Here is a 22,926-nt window from a genome sequence, read left to right as displayed (position 1 = left end):
TCCTTTGTACAACATTCTCACCTAACCAGGATTTAAATAAGGAAGTTATAAGTTACTAACATAAGTATATGCACTGAGTACTGGTAAATCAGCTTATCCAGGAAATGTGAAAGTTGTTTAAAGCGATTATGCACGATTTTTATATGTGTTAAATTGTAATATATTGATTAAATTATGTTACAATAACACAAAATAGGCAAGCAAAATTATACATTGTAGACGGATTTCATCAAATGCAGCAAAGACAAATTAACGCCCCGAGCCGATTGTGACGAAGATATTTTGTACATATTTTCCTACAATAACCGAAGCATTCGTCTTTTTATTAGAATCGGAGTTAGTGTTCGTGTTTCGTATGAATAAATATCGTTGCAGGAAATTAAAATGATTCGTAAAACTAAATTTAGATTCACATCGTACATGCATGATATACCTGCTGTTGAATTCGACTGTACAGACATTTTCGATTACGGAATTAAATATCTGGCTTATTTCGCATTTTTCGACACATGTTGTTCTTAACTTTTATTTCAATTTATATTGAAATATATGTATAATTAGATTTTTACCCATTTTATATAAGTAACAAAGTTCATAAATATTTGACAAATCGTGCATACTCGCTTTAACTGAACATTTCCTTGACATCCACATAAAACAAAATTGATTTAAAGGCTTTGATACAAGCTGCATGGAAAAAACAGCACTGCAATGCTGACGTGCGTACGAAGTACCTTAGCGTAATTATGCATGGTTAGTTCATAACTTGAACTGATTCCCTGTGGTTTGGTGTATAAAAGATCTTTGAAGTTATTTTTCTATGCAGAAAGCATGCTCCATAAAGAATGGCCATTTTTTTACCCCTTGTATATATAATTGATTTTTTATCAAGGACCACTGTAGGTTGTTACAAATCCTTGTTCCTTCCGGTGAGTTGATTATGCATAGTTCTCACTGGTTGTAAAAGTTGTCGCCACTAAGTTTCGCAATTTAAAACAAGCGATGTGTTTGTGAAACACTATGTTCCCATATATAAGACCTTTGACATTGAAGGATGACCTTGACCTTCACCATTCACCACTCAAAATGTGCAGCTCCATGAGATACACATGCATGCCAAATATCAAGTTGCTATCTTCAATGTCGCAAAAGTGTACATTAAATAAGCGATTTTGACCCATATATTTGACCTTTGACCTTGAAGGATGACCGTGACCTTTCACCACTCAAAATGTGCAGCTCTATGAGATACACATGCATTCAAAATATGAAGTTGCTATCTTCAATATTGCAAAAGTTATGGCAAATGTTAAAGTTTGACGCAAACACACAAACAAACAAACAAACAAACCAACAGACAGGGCAAAAACAATATGTCCCTCACTATAGTGGTGGTGGATATAAAAAGTGTCGCCATTGTGTGTCAATCATATTACGCACAATTCAGAGTCCATTTAAACAAAAGTGTCATAAACCAATGGCATACACTGAATTCATTTGATTAAAAATTAGTATTACACTTCTGAAAATAAGGAACAATACATTTTATACCACTTAAATTTCAACATGTTGAATGATGTGTTCAACCTCGATCATCGTTTAGGAGGGTTGCGAAAATTTATGACAATATAAAGATAACAATTTACTTATATATTGATAAATCCTCCATTAATTTATAGTGGGATTTTCTATTTAATACTACATGGATATGTTTCCATCGACATCATACACTTAACCTTGTATCACAGACGTCAACAACTAAAGAATGCTTTATACTCTGACGCGGCATTTAGACTATGATATATAAATATGCTGTGAAATTATTATTTGAAATTAATAAAATAACAAAACGTAACAGACTCTTGATCATGGAATAATAAGTAGTGTTTATTTTGCCTGTAGTACAATTATTGAAAAACATGGACCATTTTCCAAGAATGTAATTCAAGAAACAACTCAGGGGATGAAAATGCCTGTCCCCATTATATGGATAAATTAAACTCTAAATTTTTATATAGATTAAGTTTAAAAACAATTGACATGGAAAAGGAGGAAATCAGCTGAAAAAAAAAACACACACCTGCTTTCACAACAGACGGCACAGATTCAAACCCTAATAGAAGAAGCATTTTTTACCCCATATACAAATTAAAAATATACAATAAGATAATTGATAAACATATATATATAAATAAATCTGCGAGAAATACTTTTTACTTACGAAATAGGAAATCATAAAGACAGCCCCGTTGACCCGTACTTTGTTGTTTATGCATTACTTGTTACCCCAGCAGTTCACATGGTGTCAACAACGGTGACCTAAACATGGGTATAGAGCACTAATGCGCTTTTTCGACATAGCTGTTTTACCCAGCTTTTCACCTTAAATGATGTTTACATAACGCCAGCAGACACGCATGAATATATTAGAATATTTCATAGGCTGATTCGAGATAAAACTTCTGAACTTTGGCTACATCACTGTGTCTGTACTCAGCGCAAAGGATATATCACTAGTCATTGTAAGGACTTCCGGACTACTCTCTGTATGTTCAAATGACACAAATTGTGGCCCATTTATAATTACGCGTTAAAATCCATCTCGCAGAATTTCAGGGTCAGTGCTAGTTCACTAAATCGTCCGGGGAATATATAATTAACTATCGATAATCACAGTTTTGCTTTCAAGATGAGAAAAAAACAATGATTTTAGTGTCACGATAAGAGGAAAATCGTTTAGTTATCCAACCACAAATGTTTGCCGTACTCGTTCAGCACGTCTAGAAATCGTTCCTTAACGCCTGGATAGGCTGCCTTATTTACAAGTTTGCTATGTTGAATACAATTTTGTATCGAAAAGAATTGTGCTAAAATGTGCAATTTACAAATTGCGATGAGAGTTTTAATGACCCTCGTCATGCGAATATGGGTCTTATTCCATATGCGCCCATCATATGTTTAGCCCACTCATCATGCGCATCTCTCAGTCTGGTCAGAACAAACATAATGAGACCATAACAAATTGGGTGATTTTATAGCCAACAGCATCCCCTCTGACCAGACTGCGCAAATGCACAGGCTGGGCTTAAAATACGCTGACCGAAACGCATTAGACCCTTTTTCGCATGAGGCGGCTATGAAAGTGTGATTTAAATGTGTCGAACGAAAACTGTGTGTAAATCAAATATTAACATACGATATATTTCCGTGGTGAAGAAATACACACATAATAAGGGATGTGAGGACACATATGATGTGCAGTCCCGTAGTATAATTTTTATCTATTTACACTTATACGTGGTACTCCCGTAGTAAAATATGTATCTACTTACACTAATGTGTGGTTTGACAATGATAAGTTGATGACACACATTTCATGCAGTGAATATGTGATTAACAAGTTAACAAACACAATATTTAAACTTTTGTTTTCAATTTATTTATTTAGAAACGTAAATTGCAAACTTTATTTCGAAGTTTTCGCCAACTACCTTTAAAAAAAAAATTTCTTGTAATATTTAGTTGTTTATTCATAATCGGTTTTAGCGAATTTAAAGCAGTTTTGTGGTTGTCTATAAAATACCTGTAGTAATTGGTGAACTCATGTTCAACGTTTTATTTAATGAGAACAGTGATTGTAAACAAACTTAATCTTCTACTATTCAATGTTAGCAACAGTGAATACAAAAGATCGCGGCTACCTGTTGAGAACAAAATAATGTTTCCCAGAAACAGCAATAGTAGCATGCACTATGAACGAGGTAACACAACATCCCACTATACTTGTTTATCAGCATCTATTAATAAACTCAGATGCGGTGGTTAGCGTTCTTAGCGTAGTTAAGAGCACCGACTTGCAACGCGTAGTACTAAACTTAGTTGTTCGCGAGCGAACAACTAATAAACCAATTTTGTTCAATAGCAAACTTCTTAGAAGTTATTGATAAAATTGAAAAAAAAGATGTCACAAGTAAGCACATATGATTTACTTCACTATATACAACACTTTCTCATACTTTAATAAAATCCAAACTTGTTTCTTTGATTGAAACAAGATGTGTTTGTGAAACACAATGTCCCCTATATGACGTTTGACCTTGTAGGATGATCTTGACCTTGACCCTTCACCACTCAAAATGTGCAGCTCCTTGAGATACACACGCATTTCAAATATAAAATTGCTAGCTTCAATATTGCAGAAGTGACATTACATGCGCAATTTTGACCCATATATTTGACCTTGAAGGATGACCTTGATCTTTCGCCACTCAAAATGTGCAGCTCCATGAGATACACATGCATGCCAAATATCAAGTTGCTATCTTCAATATTGCAAAATTATTCATAAAATAAGCGATTTCGGCCACATATATTTGAAATCTGACCTTGAATGATGACCTTGACCTTGACCTTTCACCACTCAAAATGTGCAGCTCCATGGGATACACATGCATGCCAAATATCAAGTTGCTATCTTCAATATTGCAAAAGTATTCATAAAATGAGTATTTTGGACACATTTATTTGACCTCTGACCTTGAATGATGACCTTGACCTTGACCTTTCACCACTCAAAATGTGCAGCTCCATGGGATACACATGCATGCCAAATATCAAGTTGCTATCTTCAATATTGCAAAAGTATTCATAAAATAAGTATTTTAGACACATTTATTTGACCTCTGACCTTGAAGGATGACTTTGACCTTTCACCACTCAAAATGTGCAGCTTCATGAGATACACATGCATGCCAAATATGAAGTTGCTATTTTCAATATAGCAAAAGTTGTTGCAAAATGTTAAAGTTGGCGCAAACCAACCAACCAACAGACCAACCAACCTACTATAGTGGGGGACATAAAAACATTTGCAACAGTGAAGTGTTCTTATCTTTCTTTTAACACTAAAACAGCGTTTTTTACTAATCGGATATTAGATAAACACACATTTGGACTTGTCTTGACTTTCGTGCAGCACTTACTTTTCTTCTGGATATCTTGTTTGTTGAATTTAATGGTTAAATTTTTAAACAAATTATCGGGGTTCCTATGGGCACTAATTGTGCGTCACTTATAGCTGATCTTTTTTATATTGTTATGAAAGCGATTTTATGTTAGAATTATCGAAAACTTAACAAATAGATTTGATTCAACGTTTTAACCTAACTAGAAGGTACATTGATGACGTACAAAATTTAGATAACCCATACTTTGACAATATATTCACATTGCGCATGCGCCAGCGCCAGTCGTCTCTAGTTCTCGCTCGTCAAAATGTATAGTTTTGTAATTTGAAGCTTGATCCAACTGCTCCGAACTTACCGGAAAACCAAAGCTGTGCATGCGTGCTGCGTTTCAGCGCACCGTAGGAACCGGCTGTAAAATACAAGAAAAAGGGCCGTTAACTGTGATCAAGAACTCTTAATGAAGCTAAATTCAATTAACACATTAATGTCTTAAATTTTGACATAAAAATTATGCGTATTCCTCTAAACAAGTTTCATTTTACACATCAATCCAATATTTAATTAAACCCTATAGGCAATATAACTGAATAAACTCAATAAATCACAGGCACCATGTTTGGCATTTGTACTGGATCAATCCACTCGAAGTACATTAATAATTCATCATATTCTCCACCCGACTCTTCTAATAGACAATACTATAAATGTTATTAAGGATCGCAATATAGCCACATGCTGCTTCATTAATCTGGTGAGCATCTTTGAAAAGATGCTTGCGCGACTTTAGCTGACGAGTTGCAAATGCAGCAATTACGTACAGATTAATACAGTGGTTAATTGTGAAATGTGTGCATCATACTGCAGTTTTGCACTTTAGTCTTCATACATCATTATTATGGCAAAAGGTAGGTCAGAATGTAGAAACAAGCCAAAAGTTATGCACTCATTTCAACCTCAATTCAGTCAACACACAGCCTTTATTCAGTAAACAGTCAGTCTCTCTTCAGTAAACACTCAGCCTCAATTCAGTCAACACCCTGCTATAATTCAGATAACACTCAGCCTTAACTAGGTCAACATAGAGCCTTAATTTAGTAAAAACACAGCCTCAATTTAGTCAACACACAGCCTCAATTCAGTAAACACACAGTCTTAATTCAGTTAACACACAGACTCAATTCATTAACACGCAGCCTCAATTCAGTAAACATTCAGTCTCACTTCATTAAACACACAGTCTTAATTCAGTCAACTCTCAGCCTCACTACAGTAAAGACACTTCAGTAAACACTCAGCTTCAATTTAGTCAACACACATCCTTAATTTAGTAAACACTCAGCCTCAATTCAATCAACACACATCTTTAATTCAGTAAACACACAGCCTCAATTCAGTCAACACACAGCCTTAATTCAGTAAACACTAAGTCTCAATTCAGTCAACACACAGCCCTAATTCAGTTAATACTCAGCCTCAATTCAGTCAACTCACAGCCTTAATTCAATTAACACACAGCCACAATTAAGTCAACACACAGCCTCAATTCAGTTAACACTCAGCCTCAATTCAGACAACACACAACCTTAATTCAGTAAACACTCAGCCTAAATTCAGTAAACATACAGCCTTTATAATTCAGTCAACACTCAGCCTCAATTCAGTAAACAAACAGACTTAATTCAGTAAACACTCTGCCTCAATTCAGTCAACACACAGCCTCAATTCAGTCAATAAAAAGTACCTGCCAAACAGACTTAATTCAGTAAACACTCTGCCTCAATTCAGTCAACACACAGCCTCAATTCAGTCAATAAAAAGTACCTGCCAAATGATATAAAGTACCTGCCAAATGATATAAAATAGAAATAATCTCCCTTTAAAGATTGTTACTTCCCTTGGATTTTGTTTTGTGACCTTAAAGGATGACCTTGACCTTTCACCACTCAAAATGTGTAGCTCCATGAGATGCACATGCATGCCAAATATCAAGTTGCTATCTTCAATATTGCAAAAAAATATGGCCAATGTTGAAGTTTTCGGACAGACGGACTAACTGACAGACTGACGGACAGTTCAACTGCTTTATGCCACCCTAACAGGGGCATAAAAACAGCAATTTAATTAGCAGATTAATATCAACAATTAATAACTGCAATCTACACTTCTCAAACCTAAAATTAATTATTGTGTAAGCTTATTAGAGAGAAGGAGTAAAAGCCAAAGGTTTACATCAAAACTTGAGTAAAGCCAAAGGTATACATTAATACATTGAATACATTAATGTATACCGCGTCTACTTAGATTGATGAACGAACGCGATTTGGGAAGGACCGGGGTTTATCCCCTGCGGTTTCATGGTCCTGACCTGAGATGGGTGTATCCGGGCTGTCTGGTGTACCTCCCTGAAAAAACAAGGGAGATAAGTAGATAGAAAATATTCCTCCCTAAAAAAAACAAGGGAGATAAATATATAGAAAATATACCTCCCTAAAATAAAACAAGATAGATAAGTACATGTATATAGCAAATACAGATTGTGATTAAAAACAGATTTTTGCAATGTGAGAAATAGGACACTAGCAACATTTAGCCAGAGGCTTAAAATTTTGAATTTGAGCCCTTATTCATGGGTCAAGGTCAGGTCAATGTCACAATGTGGTAACTATGTATATACCTCATCCATGTGACATTCAAACCAAAACATGCTTATCACTTGTTTATGTAAAATTAACTTTCTTGTAATGTGTATGCCTTGTGTTTACTTCAAATGAATATGAGTCCTGCTCAGTGAAAAGGGGATTTAATGCATGTGCCTTATGTGTCCTCCAAGATGAGCCTGTGCAGTCCGCACAGGCTAATCAGGGATGACACTTTTCACATACATACTATTTGGTTGTTTAAAGAAAGTCTCTTCTTAGCAAAAATCCATATTAGGCGGAAAATGTTGTCACTGATTCGTCTGTGCAGACTGCACAGGCTAATCTGGGTTGAAACTTTACGCATATCCATTAAACCCAGTCTTCACAGAGCGCAGCCCATATGTATGTTGATGACAATGAGATTTATATGCTTAGGTCGAAAATAAACTGTTCTGTTTTGTGCTAAACTCTTTCAGTGCTGGAACCGAATTTTGAAGGCCTTTGCAAATAGTTTGGATCTAGATGAGACGCCACAAAACGTGGCGTCTCATCAGGATCCAAACTGTTTGCTATTCTGATAGTATTCTTTGAAAACAATCGAAGAAAAGGCTAATTTTACAAATTCAGCAGACAACATTTGAGCAGATGACAAGTTTCCCAGCATGCAAAGGGTTAACACTATTGATAATTACCAGTTCTCCTATTCGGGTGTGTATCTTGATAAACCATTCCTGCATCGAGGTCTTACTGTCGGCCTGCAGTAACAAATGTCCGTCCGGATTTGAGAGCTGAAAAACAGTACACTACAGCAATTACACAACGTCTAGGTTTACTAGAGCAATAACACAATATCTATTGGCTTACCGTGACAAGTGTCACTCAGGATTTGAGTGTGATTTTTTTCACCATTTTGAAAATAGTTCCGTGTCCACCCTGGCAGGCACATTTTTCAACAGAACAAGGTTTCACTATAGCCATATAAGGACAAATACCCCGCCCCATGGCAGCCATGTTTTTCAACCAACCGGCATCATTTTTGAACTCGGCAAAAATATTATTAGGATGAATCTTCTGACCAAAATTCATGAAGATCGGACAATAAATGTGGACTCTAGAGTGTTAACAAGATTTTACTAAAGCCATATCAAGCCATATAAGGAAAAATGTCCCGCCCCTTGGCAACCAGGTTCTTCAATCAAAAGTAACCATTTTCGAACTCATCCAAGATATCATTGAGACTAATCTTCTGACCAAATTTCATGAAGATTGGACAATAAATGTGGCCTCAAGAGTGTTAACAAGGTTTTACTATAGCCATATATAGACATATAAGGAAAAATGCCCTGCCCCCTGTTGGCCATGTTTTTAAAGCAACCAAAACTATTTTCGAACACATCTAAGATATCATTGGGACAAATCTTCTGACCAAGTTTCATGAAGATCCGAAAATAAATGTGGCCTCTAGAGTGTTAACAAGGTTTTAATATAGCCATATACAGAAAAATGCCCCGTCCCCTGGCAGCCATGTTTTTCAACCAACCAGCATCATTTTTAAACTCTTCCAAGATATTATTTGAATGAATCTTCTGACCAAGTTTCATGAAGATAGGACAATAAATGTGGCCTCTAGAGTGTTAACAAGATTTTACTATAGCCATATAAGGAAATGTCCCGCCCCTTGACAGCCATGTTTTTCAAGCAAACGTCACCATTTTCAAACTCATCCAAGATATCATTTAGACCAATCTTCTGACCAAATTTCATGAAGATTGGACAATAAATGTGGCCTCTAGAGAGTTAACAAGGTTTTAACAAGGGAGTTAACTACTGGTATTAGAAAGTATGTACAGGTTATCTTTCTTTAACAGACTGTTCACATGTTTTCACTATATACATATAGAGACAAGATGTGTTTGTGAAACACAATGTGCCCCTATATGACGTTTGACTTTGAAGGATGACCTTGACCTTGACCCTTCAACACTCAAAATGTGCAGCTCCATGCGATACACATGCATTTCGAATATAAAATTGCTAGCTTCAATATTGCAGAAGTGACATTACATGAGCAATTTTGACCCATATATTTGACCTTGATGGATGACCTTGACCTTGACCTTTCATCACTCAAATTGTGCAGCTCCATGAGATACACATGCATGCAAAATATCAAGTTGCTATCTTCAATATTGCAAAAGTATTCATAAAATAAGCGATTTGGGCCACATATATTTGACCTCTGACCTTGAAGGATGACCTTGACCTTTCACCACTCAAAATGTGCAGCTCCATGAGATACTAGTACACATGCATGCCAAATACCAAGTTGCTATCTTTAAAATTGCAAAAGTACTCATAAAAGGAGCGATTTTGGCCACATATATTTGACATCTGACCTTGAAGGATGACCTTGACCTTGACCTTTCACCACTCAAAATGTGCAGCTTAATGAGATACACATGCATGCCAAATATCAAGTTGCTATCTTGAATATTGAAATACTGCAAAAGTGTACATTAAATAAGCGATTTTGACCCATATATTTGACCTTTGACCTTGAAGGATGACCTTGACCTTTCACCACTCAAAATGTGCTGCTCCATGAGATACATATGCCAAATATCAAGTTGTCATCTTCAATATTGCAAAAGTATTCATAAAATAAGCGATTTGGGCCACATATATTTGACCTCTGACCTTGAAGGATGACCTTGACCTTGACCTTTCACCACTCAAAATGTGCAACTCCATGAGATACACATGCATGCCAAATATCAAGTTGCTATCTTCAAAATTGCAAAAGTACTCATAAAATGAGCGATTTTGGCCACATATATTTGATATCTGACCTTGAAGGATGACCTTGACCTTTCACCACTCAAAATGTGCAGCTCCATGAGATACACACGCATGCCAAATATCAAATTGCAATCTTGAATATTGAAATACTGCAAAAGTGTACATTAAATGAGCAATTTGTACCCATATATTTGACCTTTGACCTTGAAGGATGTCCTTGACCTTGACCTTTCACCACTCAAAATGTGCAGCTCCCTGAGATACATATGCATGCCAAATATTAAGTTGTTATCTTCAATATTGCAAAAGTTATTGCAATTGTTATTGTTAAAGTTGGCGCAAACCAACAGACCAACCAACAGACAGGGCAAAAACAATATGTCCCCCACTACTATAGTTGGGACATAAAAACTGCCCCATCCCCTGGCGGCCATGTTTTTCCACCCATCATGACCATTTTTAAACTCATCCGAGATATCTATAAAATCTATCTTTAGACATAATTTCATGATGATTAGGCCAAAAATGTGACTTCTAGAGTGTTCACAAGCTTTTTTTACTATATAAATATATGGAAAATGACCCCCCCCCTGCAGCCATGTTTTTTTACCGATCCGAAACATTTTTGAACTCAATCGTCATATCAAGAAAACAAATGTTCTGACCAAATTTCATGGAGATTGAACCAAAAATGTGACTTCTAGAGTGTTCACATGTTTTCACTATATACATATAGAGAAAACTGCCCCACCCCCTGGCGGCCATGTTTTTTCACCGATCTGGACCATTTTTAAACTCGTCCAAGATATCAATGAAACCAATATTTTGACCAAGTTTCATGATGATTGGGCTAAAATTGTGACTTCTAGAGTGTTCACAAGGTTTCAATATAGCCATATAAGGAAAACTGCCCTGTGCCCCTGGCGGCCATATTTTTCAACGGAACGGAACCATTTTTCAACTCAACCAACATATCATTTAGACAAACATTTTGACACAGTAACATGACGACTGGGCATCAAATGTGACTTCTACAGTGTTCACAAGGTTTTTCTTTTTTTTTACCTAGTGACCTAGTTTTTGACCCAGGATGACCCATTTTCAAACTCAGTCAAGGTATCAATGGGACAAATGTTCTGACCAAGTTTCATGACGATCGGACAATAAATGTGGCCTCTGGAGTGTTCACAAGGCAAATGTTGATGCCGCACGCCGCACAACACACGACAGACTACGGACAAAAGGCGATCACAAAAGCTCACCATGAGCACAGCTCAGGTGAGCTAAAAACACACTGGTAATGCACTAAGGACACAGAATACAGATCCAGTAACTTGCGAAAAAATTATCCAATATAGAACTGACAATATTTTCTGCCCCAAAATGAAGGCACAGGGCTTAATATCCCCAAATATAGAAAACTGAATTTTTTTTTCCTAAAAAGATGGGCAGAGCGCATATTTCCCTAGAGGTAATCATAAATACTGACATATTCATTTCGTAAGACATGAATTTAACCTGATCTGTAAATTTGCTAAGTTCGCGGTAACCAGCTGAAAGCAGCGAAATGCAGTGCCCAAAGTTGAATGAAAATCTGTCCTATAGCAATATTAGTTGACCATAATCTACTGTGTATAACCCACAGGGATGAATGAGGCACCTTGACTTGTAACTCACAATTATGATGAATAATGCACATAGATGTATAACGCACACCTATGCATAACACAATAATGATTAATAAACAGAATTGAGAAAAATGATACCAACCCCATTTCACTTGTCTATGATGGTGATGGAAAGAAAATGTTCAGAAAACAAGAATATACTTGACCATTGCCAACACCTATCAACAACAGGGCCTGAAAGGCCCAAAGTCGCCCACCTGAGATACAAAGGAACTGACCTGCAGCCCAAGATATCATTAGAACAAATGATCTGACAACGTTTCATGATGATTGGAAAATAAATGTGGCCTCTAGAGTGCTAACAAGGTTTTGCTATCGCAATTTAAGGATAAATTCCCCGCAGCCTTGTGGCGATGTTTTTTGTAACCATTTTTGAACTCGTCCTAGATATCATTGAAACAAATATTCTGACCAAGTTTCATAAAGATTGAACAATAAATGTGACTTAAAAAGTGTTTAACAGTTTTTTCTAAAGCCAAATAAGGAAAAATGCCCCATCCCATGGTGGCCATGTTATTCAGCCAACTGGAATAATTTTCGAATTATTCCAAGATATCAGTGGGACAAATATCTTCTGACCACGTTTCATGAACATCGGACAATGAAAGTGGACCTAAGAGTGTTTACAAGGTTTTAATGGAACAAGAAATGTGTTTGTCAGAAATACTATGTCCCCTTCTGTGCTGCTTTGATTTTGTTTTTTATTACCTTTGACCTTGAAGGATGACCTAGACCTTTCACCACTCAAAATGTGCAGCTTCATGAGATACACATGCATGCCAAATATATTGTTGCTATCTTCAATATTGCAAAAGTTATGGCAAAATGTTAAAGTTTGGGCAAACAAACAAACACACAAACCAACCAACAGACAGGGCAAAACAATATGTCCCCCACTATAGTGGTGGGGGACATAAAAATGCCCCTCTGCCTGCCGGCCACATTTTTCTGCAGACCAGAACCATTTTCAAACTCATCCAAGATATTATTAGAACAAATGTTCTGACCAAGTTTCATGAAAATTGGACTGTAAATCTTACTTAAAGAGTGTTAACAAATTTTTACATATTAGGAAAAATACCCCGCCCCGAGGCAGCCATGTTTTTCTGGAACCAGTACTAGTCCAAGATATAATTGGGCAAAAAATTTCTGACCATGTTTCATGAAGATTGAACAATAAATGTGGCCTCTAGAGTCTAAACAAGGTTTTACAATAGCCATATTAGGAAAAATACCCCACCCCCTGGTGGCCATGGTTTTCAACCACCCAGAACCATTTTTAAGCTCATCCAAGATATCATTGGGATATATTTTCTGACCAAGTTCCATGAAGATAGGACAATAAATGTGGCCTCTAGAGTGTTAACAGTTTTACTAAAGCCATATAATGAAAATGCTCTGTCCCCTGGCGGCCATGCTTTTCAACCAACTGGAACCATTTTCAAACTCGTCCAAGATATTATTGGAGCAAATCTTCTCAGCAAGTTTCATGAATATCGGACAATAAATCTGGCCTGTAACAAGGCAAATGTTGACGCCGCACGATGCACGAGGGACAAAAGGCAATCACAAAAGCTCACCATCAGCAAATTGTGCTCAGGTGAGCTAAAAACCCAAAAAAGATTTGAAGATATGTTGGAACATTGAGACCTCAAACCGCTTGTGAAAATCGCTACAATCAACATTGTTTCTTTTTTAAATCAAATTTGGGTTCAACATTTGACTCCATTCCCAATCTGAAAAAGACTTAATGTGTCCCAAATTATTGACTTAAGATTTCAATTGAAGGCTTCCAATTTCATTTTCTTTTTAAATTAAACAAGGGCTGTTTGTAAAACATGCATGCCCCCATATGGGCTGTTAGTTGTAGTGGCAGCCATTGTGTGAATACGTATTTTGTCACTGTGACCTTGACCTTTGACCTAGTGACATGAAAATCAATAGGGTCATCTGCAAGTCATGATAAATGTACCTATGAAGTTTCATGATCCTAGGCCTAAGTATTCTTGAGTTATCACCCGGAAACCATTTTACTGTTCTGAGTCACTGTGACCTTGACCTTTGACCTAGTGACCTGAAAATCAATAGGGGTCATCTGCCAGTCATGATCAATGTACCTATGAAGTTTCATGATCCTAGGCAGGGTTTTTTTTGGCCCGATTTTATAGCCGAAATTCGGCTATATTCCCAAACACAAAAAGTATACTTTTTACTTAACCAAATTTTCAATTTTCTAATTATAAAAAGGACACATAATTCTGTAAAAATGCACGCCAGAGTTATCTAACTTTGCCTGCCCAGTCCCCTCAGGATAGTTAGTAAGTGTACCAAGTTTGAATGCAATAGCTTTGATACTTTATGAGAAAAGTGGACCTAAACACAAAACTTAACCGGACGCCGACGCCAAGGTGATGACAATAGCTAATAACTTTTTTTCAAATGACCTTGACCTTTGACATAGTGACCTGAAAATCAATAGGGGTCATCTGCAAGTCATGATCAATGTACTTATGAAGTTTCGTGATCCTAGGCATAAGCGTTCTTGAGTTATCATCCGGAAACCATTTTACTATTTCGGGTCACCGTGACCTTGACCTTTGACCTAGTGCCCTGAAAATCAATAGGGGTCATCTGCGAGTCATGATAAATGTACCTATGAAGTTTCATGATCTTAAGCATAAGCGTTCTTGAGTTATCATCCGGATATCATTTTACTATTTCAGGTCACCCTGACCTTGACCTTTGACCTAGTGACCTCAAAATCAAAAGGGTTCATCTGCGAGTCATGATCACTGTACCTATGAAGTTTCATGATCCTAGTCCTAAGCGTTCTAGAGTTATCATCCAGAAACTATCTTGTGGACGGACATACGGACATACGGACGGACATACGGACAGACATGTGCAAAACAATATACCCCCCCCCTTCTTCGAAGGGGGGCATAATAAAAACAAGACTATTGCCAAGCAATATAAGTCCCCTACTCGTTCCACCATTGTCAGAAATAAAATATTAAAATTATTTGTTTTCATATTTGTTGCAACCAGAATTTTTGACGTAGGAACAAAATGAAATGACGTGCATAATGTCCTTATTGCCATCTATCCATGTTTCAAGTTTCATGAAAAAATATTAAGAACTTTTAAAGTTATCGCATGATCCAGAAACGTGTGACACACAGACTGACAGACACACAGAGCGCAAACCATAGTACCCTCTGGAGAAACTAATAGGGGACTAATAAATGTCAACTTGTAATCCAGCTATTTTAGTAGAACAAAGGTAAATATAATATTGAAAACACTTTTATTCTCAATTTGTAATTATTTAAAAAAAAAAAGAGATGTGTTTGTCAGAAACACAATGCCCCTTACTGCGCCGCTTTAATAATGTTTTTTTACCTTTAACCTTAAACGATGACCTTGATCTATCACCATTCAAAACGTGCAGCTCCACATATGCGATACACATGCATGCCAAATATCAAGTTGCTATGTGAAGGGACATAGAAGTTATGAGCATTATTTGAATCCTTAATGTGAAACGTAAATGCAAAGTGTGACGGAAAGACAGACAGACATACAGGCAGACGGTCCGATCAGTATATGCCCTCCTTCAGGGGCATAAAAACACCAATTTTCGAATTTCAGTCATAACAACACACTTTGTCCCAATCAAAAGAGCTCTGGCCCCATTACCAAATTGGTTAAAAAACAACAACCTTGATGACCTACCACTATGGTGTTTTTCTTGCTAGTTTTGTCGAACGAGTCTTTGGACACGGAACAATTCACGAGACAGACCATCTGCTCTACTTTCCCGTGTACGTCTTGTTTCGTTGGAATTGATGCCTTCTTGTTCTTATAGAACACTAGGTTTGAGCCATCCAGTTTTGCATATTGGGACGCCCATTTTTTGCTGAAATGATTTGGGAACATAAGGAACTTGTGAATCTGTACGATTTTATGTCTATTATTGTATGCAAATGCATGGGCGTATATATAGTGTTATCCTAGATAAGCTTGTGCACGCCACTTTCTGCTTTAATGGAAATTTTATTTAAAAGAATTCCAGCGTTAGTGGAAAGTGTTGTCCCTGATAAGCGTGTGCGGACTGCAAGGCTTATATGGGATGACACTTTAGGCATATGCTTTAAGCTCAGTTAAGAACGTGGATCAATGGAATGTACTGGTAATTGAGATACAAGAGGCTGAAAAATACCTTGCTATTTTGACCGAAGTATAAATGCATGTGCGTAAAGTGTTGTCCCAGATAAGCCATTGCAGTATGCACAGGCTTATCTGGGTTTGCACTTGACGCACACGCTTTAAGCTTTGTTTTTCAAGAACACAGCTAAAATACAGAACAAGACGTTGCTATGGGCCTTGGTAGCTAACCTTTGTTTATGACATTAGCGATTTGAAAAAAAATATTGTTATGCCAGTAAACCAGTGACCAGATTTTAGACACAAAAAGCCCGGTTTCACATTAAACTAAGTATCATAGGGACAAATATAAAATTTCATGACGAATATGACATTTATGGAAATTCAAATGTGCTTACAAGGTTTCCCTTAAACGCACACTTCTGAGTTCCTAACATGAAAAAATTTCCACTAAAAAGCTTTGAGAATACTGGCCCATACAAAACAATAAATACTTATGTTATATTTTCAATTACAATGAAAAAATAAACAATTCTTGCAATCTCTATTGAATTAAATGTCATACAATGGTGAACAAATGTATAAGAAATATCATGTAACAAGAGATGAGTTCGTCAGAAACACAATGCCCCCTATTGTGCCGGTTTGATTTTTTTTAAATTTACCTTTAACCTTGAAGGATGACCTTGACCTTGAACTTCCACCACTCAAAATGGGCTAATTTTAATACGATTAAAATGTTTAATTGTCTTGACAAAAGTTCATGTTGTCAGAGATTCTATTTTTATCTAAGATTATCTATTTTTAGACAGGTGATATGCACTCATCTTATTTCTGATTGGTCTATTTAATATCTCGCGCGCATGGTATCCGTGAAGAAGCTTTCATACTTGTTTTTGTTTTAGATGAAATCACAGCGTTTAAAAATTTACTTGAAAACAATTTTTATTGTGGTTCTAAGTCATTGTTATCGTTTGTGACTTCGGTTTATTTGTATGAAATGTTGTAAACAGGATTCTTTTGTCAAGTAGCGATTTCTGTCGTATTCATTCTATAAACATTGGAAAGAACGATGAAAGGACAATTGAGTGTAGTGTAACCACATAATTTAAAGGGGAAAGTTGCTTCCCCTAGCAAACATAGTCTCTATGTAAATGTTATTTTAAATTGTAAATAATGAGCAATCGATCAAAAAGGGACACAAGAAGAAAAGATTATAAATCTTTACACACGTCTGGAAAGACAGAAGAAGGGGCCTTCGAAGGGATTGAGACGAACCAAACAAAGAGTTCAGAGATAATGGCGGGATCGGAAGTTAACCAATATGGCGTCCTCCAGTTGCCAGATGACGAAGAAGTAGACGAACAGCAACTTCTGGTGATGAAGGAAGAATTAGAAATGCTGAAGCAGGAGGAAGAAAAGTTGACCAGGAGAAGGGCCTTCCAGGAGACGAAAAAGGAACTAGACAGACAAAAGGCAAAAGTGGAATCACTGAAGGGTAAAGTAAACTCTTTACAGAATGACTTTGTTAATGTTAAAACTAAGAAAGATAAGGCAAAAAAACTCACCATCAAAGACTTAAGAAAGAATAACAATTTGAAAAAGACTGTTAAAAAACAAATCTCTACATTAGGGTTGTTATCAGATTCCGATAGTAGTGATTCTAGTGAAGAAGTTAATAGCTCATCTTCCTCTTCTGCACAGTATTCAACTAGTTCTTATGAAGAATCCCAATCTGAATCTGACAGGGAAAGTGTGCACAGAATTAAAAAAGATAAACGCAGAAAATCAGGAATAGCAATAAAATCACAGGATAAAGTTAAATGCGCACAAAGGTACCCTCATACATATCTACGATATGAATTTGTCAGCAAAAATATATCGTTCGAAGATCTAGAGCTCAATTTATTTATTGCTGGAGAGTTGGAAATCATATCTGATTCACAAACAAATAGAACTCAAAGAAAAGGGAGATTAGAACTTCTCAAACGAATTCTTTATCTAAGTTCATCGTATGAATTTGAAGGTCTCAAATGTTATTACGCGGCAGTATTGAGAGAAATTGAGTTGGGAAAAAAGAAATGGAGTGACGAATTTCAATATCTAGAAATAGCTATTTTAAATAGATTCTTAATTAAAAGTCATGGCAGCATAAAACGGAACTCTAATGTTAATTTCAAGACAAGAAAAGCTGAAAATCCACTCAAAGAAGAGTCCACAGTTTGGTTTTGTGCGTCATATCAAAGAAACAAATGCCAGCATAAAACGGACCATACCGCCGTAGTAAAAGGCAAAATGAGATATGCTTTACACATCTGTGCGACCTGCTGGCAAAATGATCAATCCAAATTACCCCATCCAGAATGCTCCTCAGAATGCCCCAGTCGAGTGATGTGACTCACAAAAATATCGCAGAAGTTCGAAGATGAAAATGAAATATTGGACGCTTTCTTGCCAAAATTCTGTTTTAAATCAAAATCATGTACAAAAACCATAAATAAGCATTTATGTTCACATTCTAAATCCTGTAAAATCTGTACCAGGACAAAAGGCACAGTAAATGAAACATTAGAAAAAGTGGAGATTCATGAGAAAGTAAAACTTTCTGGTAAATATAATTTTATCGGATGCAAAATCCCAGTAAATTTCAAAATTAACACAGCTTATATGCAGACAATGTTACAAGATTATACGGACAAAACTGTGTGTGAATTGTTGAAATATGGTTTTCCAACTGGCGCAGTAGGATGTGATAGCATACTAGAAAACACACTTCCTGTTTGGAAATATTTTAATCATAAAGGTTGCAATGAATTTCCAGAACAAATGTTAAATTTTTTGACTACAGAGAAGCAATATAATGCTATATTAGGTCAATTTAGATCTAATCCTTTTAGCAGCAAATTAAAGATATCACCTTTAAATTCAGTCCCCAAGAAAGATGTTAACAATAGAAGAATAATTTTAGATTTGAGTTTCCCAAAAGGTGAGGCATTGAATGATTGTATAGCAAAATCAGAATATTTAGGGGACACTATAAATTTAATGTTTCCTAAGATAGATGATATGTGTAGCTTGATTAAATCAAAAGGCAAAGGTTGTTTGCTGTTTAAAAAAGATCGTCAAATTAATATATGTCCAGGAGATTACAATTTAGTATCATTTATTTATAAAAAACATATTTTTTGTGATACTGTGTTATCAATGGGTCTTAGATCTGCAGCTTATATTTGTCAGAGAGTAACAAACGCTGTAGCTTACATTTTGTTAAAGCTTGGTGTGATAATTTTAAATTATCTTGATGACTTTGCAGGGGCTGAGAGGAAAGAATATGCAAAATTTGCTTATTTGTGTTTAGAGACAGTATTACAAAAGTGTGGGTTAGAAGAAGCCAAAGATAAGTCAGTAGAACCTTGTACTAAAATGGTGTTCTTAGGCGTTTTGTTTGATACAGTTAAAATGACTATGGAAATAACTGCTGATAGGTTGCAGGAAATATTGTTATTAGTAGATGAGTGGTTAGATAAGGAAGTTGCTTCTTTGAAAGAAGTACAACAGTTGTTGGGCAAGCTTAATTTTGTAGGAGCTTGTGTCAAAGCCAGTCGTGTATACATAAACAGATTACTGAATTGGCTTCGAGAGATATATGTGGTGAACTCTGAGATTAATTCTCATATAATTCCATCTCATGTGAAACAGGATTTGAATTGGTGGAAAACATTTTTACCATTATATAATGGTATTTCAGTCATTTCAACAGAGACATGGTCTACTCCTGGCGATATATTTTCTAGTGACGCTTGCTTAAGTGGCTGTGGTGGATATCTACAGGGACATTACTTTCATGCAATTTTCCCCACAACCATACACAATCAAAACTTGCACATAAGCGCTTTAGAAATGTTATCAATTGTGGTGTGTGTGCACTTGTGGTACATGAAATTTAAAAACAGAGAATTATGGTACAGTGTGACAATATGGCTGTTTGTTTAGTTTTAAATTCTGGAAAATCGAAATGTCAGTTTATGCAAAAGTGTTTAAGAGAATTAACCTTTTTTGCAGCGTTGTATGAATTTGAAATTAAAGCTGTACATATTCCAGGCATTGATAACAGATTAGCAGATTATCTGTCTAGATGGCATTTAAATGAGGGACATGCCAATCTATTTGAAGACTGTACAAAAGATATTGCATTGAATGAACATTTTGTTCGAAAAGAAGACTTTGAATTTGTAAATAATTGGTAGTTATCTTAAAGGGGCCTTTTCACAGATTTTGGCATTTTTTAACGTATTCATTAAATGCTTTATATCGATAAATGTAAACATTGGATCGTAAAAGCTCTAGTAAAAAATCAAGAATAAAATTAAAAAAAGGAAAAGAACATTGCCCGGACCAGGTTTCGAACCAGTGACCCCTGGAGTCCTGCCAGAGTCCTGAAGTAAAAACGCTTTAGCGTACTGAGCTATTCCGCCGAGTACATGTACTTGAAGTATTTTATACCTTATATAAGCAATCTTCGTAGTTTCACAAAATTTAACGACAAAAACAGAACTCTCCAAATTATTCAATCGTTTCGCGTTGCAACGCTTTATAATTTTTAGGTTTTAAAATCGTCAAAAGATGCATATAATGGCTATATTAGACCATGGTAAATGTTCAGTATTACTGTTTCCTCACAAATATCATAACTAAAACGAAAATTTGCGAATCTGAAACAACTTTTTTCAATTTTGTCAATTTACCAAAGCGTGAAAAGATCCCTTTAATTACATGTATGTATGTTTGTTTCAGACAGAGAATTACGTGTTCTGAGGGATGACCTCAAGGCATCCAATAGAAGGGCTTATGCTGAGGGATCCAGGAAAAATTTGAGGATCCAGTGGGAATCTTTTCTTTTGTTTTGCTGCCATTTCGGGTTAGTTTTCCTTCCGGCTTCTACAATTACATTGCAGTTATATGTACATTTTTTAAGTAGATCTTTTAAAGCTGTCGAATCAATTAGAAATTACGTCAGTGGAGTACGTACTATGCATCAACTTCTTGGTTTCCCTTTAGAAAAAGTTAATCAATTTATATTGAATCTTACGTTGAAAGGCATTTCGAGAATAAAATGTCATAAAATTAAACAAGCATTCCCTATCACTCCAGAATTATTGCTAAAAATTTATTTAGCTTTAGATAAGTCTGATATAAATTACATTGTTTATTGGTGCTTGTTTGTTTTTGCATTTTTTCTGTTAGCTAGAAAATCAAATTTGGTACCTACAACGACTGAAGATTTACTTCATAAAAGGTTCTTATTAAGAGAGGATGTTTCTATTGATAAGAATAAATTGTTGGTTTCTATGAAATGGACAAAAACTATTCAGTTTGGACAACGTGTTTAGTTACACCATTGGTTGTTGTCATGAACTCTCCGCTATGTCCTGTGGCAGCTTTTAAGAATATGGTTAGTAAGATTCCCGCTGGACCTGGATCGCCTCTATTTATATTGAAGTCAGGAAGACCAGTCACATATAGTCTTTATCTCAAAAAGCTTCGAGAAGTACTTGCTAAATGTGATGTCGATCCTAGAGCATACTCGACTCATTCTTTTAGGAGAGGCTTTGCCTCTTTTGCTTTCAAATTAAATATATCAGCGGAAAAAATTCAGCTTTTAGGTGACTGGTCCTCTGACGCGTATAAAAGATATTTGCATATGTCTTTAGAAGACAAGATTGACATTGCTTGCTTTATTTCTGAAAAATTGTGAATTATGTTTTAACATCATATGTACAAATGTATTCATATTTCTATTTCCAGAATGTAGGCGTAGTGGTTTATTAATACACTGTTTACAAGAATAACTGGTAAGCACTGTTTTAGTGTTTGTTACGCATTGTGCTTTAACAGAGCATGGTTTCGTTTCTTGCTTCGCTTAATTAGATAATTTGGTTTTTGTTATCTATGTTTTTTAATTATTTTTGTTTTGCATGCAATTTTTGTTTAGTGATGTGTTGTCTTTATATGTGTGTTTATTTCTTATTGGCCTATGGTTGGGCTTTATATGAATATTCTTTGAATTATTACATTTGAACTGTTACATTTGTATTGTAATTAAATGTTGATTCATCGATTCGCTGTGTAACAAGGACAAATAAAATTTGATTATCATTTAAATGTTTTATTTGTGTTTCAATATAAACTCATTCTAAGGATCGAACGGTTTTTAGAACTTAGAATGATTTCTGTTTAATAATAACTTGCGGAATACAATTGGCTAATCTTAATACAATTAAAATGTTTAATTGTCTTGACAAAAGTTCATGTTGTCAGAGATTCTATTTTTATCTAAGATTATCTATTTTTAGACAGGTGATATGCACTCATCTTATTTCTGATTGGTCTATTTAATATCTCGTGCACACGGTATCCGTGAAGAAGCTTTCATACTTGTTTTTGTTTTAGATGAAATCACAGCGTTTAAAAATTTACTTGAAAATAATTTTTATTGCCCTAATCCTTCCCACCCTTATGATTGACAAGTTATCATCGTTTGATCTTTAAATCATTTAAAAAATAAGCCAGTTGTACAGAATGTATATGTATAGATTATATGTTTAAGTCATGTTTAATGGTAATTGATTATTCAGTGATAGGCACATTGGTTTATCATTGCGAATG

General features: G+C 35.6%; 3 protein-coding genes across 19 annotated transcripts in view; 2 read left to right on the top strand and 1 right to left on the bottom strand.

Annotated features, from left to right (window-relative positions):
* The window catches only part of LOC127863837 (integrin alpha-V-like), a 212,646-nt gene that overhangs the window by 121,157 nt on the left and 68,563 nt on the right, over positions 1-22,926 (top strand). The gene's annotated exons all lie outside the window — the stretch shown is intronic.
* LOC127863836 (uncharacterized) overlaps positions 1-22,926 on the bottom strand; it is a 71,911-nt gene that overhangs the window by 8,760 nt on the left and 40,225 nt on the right. Inside the window, exons 5-8 of the mRNA XM_052403492.1 lie at positions 15,829-16,012; positions 8,299-8,394; positions 7,333-7,369; positions 5,323-5,376 (exon numbers count right to left, since the gene is read on the bottom strand). Coding sequence (XP_052259452.1) covers positions 5,323-5,376; positions 7,333-7,369; positions 8,299-8,394; positions 15,829-16,012 — 371 coding nt within the window. The remainder of the gene's footprint in view (positions 1-5,322; positions 5,377-7,332; positions 7,370-8,298; positions 8,395-15,828; positions 16,013-22,926) is intronic.
* On the top strand, positions 17,348-22,148 carry LOC127863841 (uncharacterized). Of its 2 annotated transcripts, none has more exons than XM_052403513.1 (3): positions 17,348-17,758; positions 21,055-21,178; positions 21,505-21,638. In XM_052403513.1, exons 1-3 carry the CDS (start codon positions 17,437-17,439, stop codon positions 21,506-21,508), a joined length of 450 nt encoding a protein of 149 aa, XP_052259473.1. In that variant the 5' UTR covers positions 17,348-17,436; the 3' UTR covers positions 21,509-21,638. The 2 variants fall into 2 exon arrangements, with proteins under 2 accessions (XP_052259473.1, XP_052259472.1); XM_052403512.1 differs by lacking the exon at positions 21,505-21,638 and adding an exon at positions 22,066-22,148 and having other exon boundaries at positions 17,351-17,758.

This window comes from Dreissena polymorpha, unplaced genomic scaffold, assembly GCF_020536995.1.
Source record: "Dreissena polymorpha isolate Duluth1 unplaced genomic scaffold, UMN_Dpol_1.0 chrUn046, whole genome shotgun sequence".
Lineage (NCBI taxonomy): Eukaryota > Metazoa > Mollusca > Bivalvia > Myida > Dreissenidae > Dreissena > Dreissena polymorpha.
The sequence above is the reverse complement of the archived record's forward strand: the minus strand, read 5'-3'. Positions and strand labels throughout refer to the sequence as shown.